Consider the following 3268-nt stretch of genomic DNA (forward strand, 5'->3'; position numbering starts at 1 on the left):
AAAAAAAAAAAAATAGACACAAGACATTCGTCAACGTAACAACTTCCATATTTACAGCTCAGGAAGATTAATGAATTAATGACATTTTTCAAGTTGTGCCACCATTGTTGCTATCCTTTTCCAAAATATTTCAGCACCATTACCATAAACTCAGTGCCCTGCAAACAAAGGCTTCCCCTTTTCCCCCTCTCTCCACTAATAATCTGTGACTGAGGTATCCTCCCATGTGGAAACCTTCCCTTGACTTTTTACAGTAGTGGACTAATACAGTTATTTGTCCTTCTGCTAACTTCATTCATTCCTCTAGCATCTCAAAAGTATCCCACTGTATGAATGTCCCATTGTTCAAATGTCTCGCCGTTCAATAATTCCCACGCCGACAAACAAGTAAATTATTCCAAACTTTCTCTATTAAAACAAACAACTCTCAAATTGGTATCACCAATCCAGATTTCAACCCTAAACAGCAAAGTTTAAATATCGAATTACATGACAACTGCACTTCCCCATCTAACAGAGATCACCAAAACCGGAACGATTCTGTCTGCCTCTACTGCCCCCAAACACACAACTTTCTTTCCGTCTTCCTGATTTCGATAAATGGCACCACGATGCCCCCATTTACTTGAAGGAAAAACCCACACTCATCAGGAAATCCGTCAGTTTAATCTTCTAAACATCTCTAGGTATTTGCTTTCCTCCATACCAACCAAAGAATAGCAGTAAGATGTTAATTGTGTTTTATTGACTATGCAAAGGAATTTGACTGTGTGGATCACACACATTATGGATAACATTGACAATGGGGATTCCAGAACACTTAATTGTACTCTTGAGGAACCTGTAAGGGGATACTGCAAGGTAAGGGGATCAGGAAGGGAGAAAGTCAGGGTTGTATCCTTTTATCACACTTATTCAATCTGTATGCTGAGCAAATAATCCAGGAAGATGGACTCATGAAGAACACGGCATGAGGATTGGAGGAAGAGTCATTAACAACCTGCGATATGAAGACAACACAACCTTGCTTGCTGGAAGTGAAAATGACTTGAAGCACTTACTGGTGAAAATTAAAGACTACAATCTGTATGTATGGATTACACCTCAAAGTAAAAAACCAAAACAAACAAACACACCAAACTCACTGCCTTCGGGTTGATGCCGACTCAAAGCTATGCCCTTTGTGTTTTCCGAGGCAATAAATCCTTACAAAAGTCGACTGCCCATTCTTCTTTCGGTTGAGGGGCTAGTGGGTGTGAACTGCCAGCCTTCTGGTTAGCAGTCAAATGCCTTAGGCACTGAGCCACCTGAGCTCTTTACACCTCAACAGAAAGAAAAGGAAAATCCTCACAACTGGAACAATAAGTGGCATCGTGATAAATGGAGAAAAAACTGAAGTTGTCAAAGATTTTCTATTACTTGGTTCCACAATCAACACCAATGGAAGCACCACTCAAGAAATCAGACGAGACACTGGACTGGGTAAATCTGCTACAAAAGAACGCTCTAAAGTGCTTAAGAGCAAAGATGTCTCTCTGAAGACTAACGTGTGCCTAACTCAAACTTATGTTTTCATTCGCCTCATATGCCTGTGAAAAATGGTCGATGATTAAGTAGGATCGAAGAGTTGATACTTTTGAGTTGTGGTGTTGGTGAAGAATGCTGACAAAGTACTATTGCACTGCCAGAAGAACGAACAAATCTGCCCTGGAAGAAGTACTGCCGAATGCTCCTTGGCAGCGAGAATGGCCAGACTTCGTCTCACTCATATTGGTCATGTTGTCAGAAGTGACCAAGGAAAAGGGTATCATGCTTGGTAAAGTGGAAGACAAACGAAAAAGGGGAAGGCCCTGAACGAGATAGACTGACATAGTGGCTTCAACGATGGGCTCAGGTATATTAAGGATTGTGAGGCTGGCGCAGGACCCGGCAGTTTTTCGTTTTGTTGTACATAGGGTCTCTATGAGTCAGAGTCGACTGGAAGGCACCTAACAAGAGACCAACCTTAATTCAAGCCCTTTAATCTTGTCTAGATTAATGCAAAACCGTCCTTACTTTCCTTTCTTGCTCCCCTGCAATCTAGTAACCATACAGAAAGCAAAATAACTCACTGGAAAATAAATTAGATCAGGGCGTTCCTTTGCTTAAAACCCTCAAATTTTTCCTGAAAATACTGAGAATTTGAATTCCTTATCATACGATTAAAAGTTTAGCTAATATCGCTCCAGTTCATTTCTCCAACGTGCCAAATCCTATAAAGCCGGGCCACGTGCTCACTAAACGAACGCTACCCAAGGCTGATGCCTTTTCCTTGTTTTCAGAGCCTTGGCACCTATGCAATCCTGAACAGTCTCGTTCTCTCTTCAGATCTGTACTCAACGGAATCCTGAACAGTTTCGTTCTCTCTTCAGATCTTTCCCTCCTCCGCCTGCACAACAGTGGCCTTCCCCACGTTCCTCCAACCAATAAACCTCACCTACCTTAAAGATGGCGTAGCCTACAGACGTTTCAAACAGCACCAACATGGTGACACCGGGTCAGGGGCGGCGCGCCCACCACGACCTCCGATACAAGAGGAAAAAGGCCAAATCTGCAGCCCCAAAGGCCCGCAAGGCGGCAGCTGGAAAACCACAAGCCAGCACGCCACCACGCAAATGCTCAGACCACGTTGTATTAACAGTCCACACTGGACGGCAGGTAGGACACAGAGACGTCCTCCCCAGCCAAGGCTTCTGGGATAGGGACGTCACTTCCGTCAGTGGACATGCCGCATAGCATGCCGTCACTTCCGGATTATTCCCGCCACGGGTGGGGAGGCAAGAGGGGTGGATCGTGAAATTATCGCGCGATTTCATACGGCAAGACTCCAGTATTTCTATAGGCGGGCCTCGCGGAAATCTAAAGAAAAAAAACTTAGTTTATTTTTTTAACATCCATATGTGCTATATTTTAAGTTAAGAGAAGTAGGCAGTTACGTCTGCCCTATCTGCCTGCAAGGAATTTGGGAAATGCTATCTAGTGCCGCTAGACTTCAGTTTTTTTCCCTGCCTTGAAGTGAAAAATTTACCACTCTCTGAGCACTTCTGGGAGCTCTGGTAGCATAGTGACTAAGGCACTTGACTGCTAACCAGAAGGCTGGCGGTTCAAACCCACCAGCCGCTCCTCGGAGGAAGATGGGGCAATCTACTTCCGTAATGATACTGCCTAGGAAACCCAAGGAGGGGTCACTATGAGTCGGAGCCGACTGGACGGTACATAACAACAACAA

General features: G+C 44.1%; 1 protein-coding gene across 1 annotated transcript in view; it reads right to left on the reverse strand.

Annotated features, from left to right (window-relative positions):
• Nucleotides 1-2525, reverse strand: part of NOP58 (NOP58 ribonucleoprotein) — a 36196-nt gene extending 33671 nt beyond the window's left edge. The window contains exon 1 of the mRNA XM_007935053.2: nucleotides 2481-2525. Within this exon, the coding sequence (XP_007933244.2) occupies nucleotides 2481-2525 (45 nt within the window). The remainder of the gene's footprint in view (nucleotides 1-2480) is intronic.
• Between the last annotated feature and the right edge of the window lie 743 nt (nucleotides 2526-3268).

This window comes from Orycteropus afer, unplaced genomic scaffold, assembly GCF_000298275.1.
Source record: "Orycteropus afer afer isolate SDZICR_OR568_19922 unplaced genomic scaffold, OryAfe1.0 scaffold00002, whole genome shotgun sequence".
In the NCBI taxonomy this organism is placed as follows: domain Eukaryota; kingdom Metazoa; phylum Chordata; class Mammalia; order Tubulidentata; family Orycteropodidae; genus Orycteropus; species Orycteropus afer.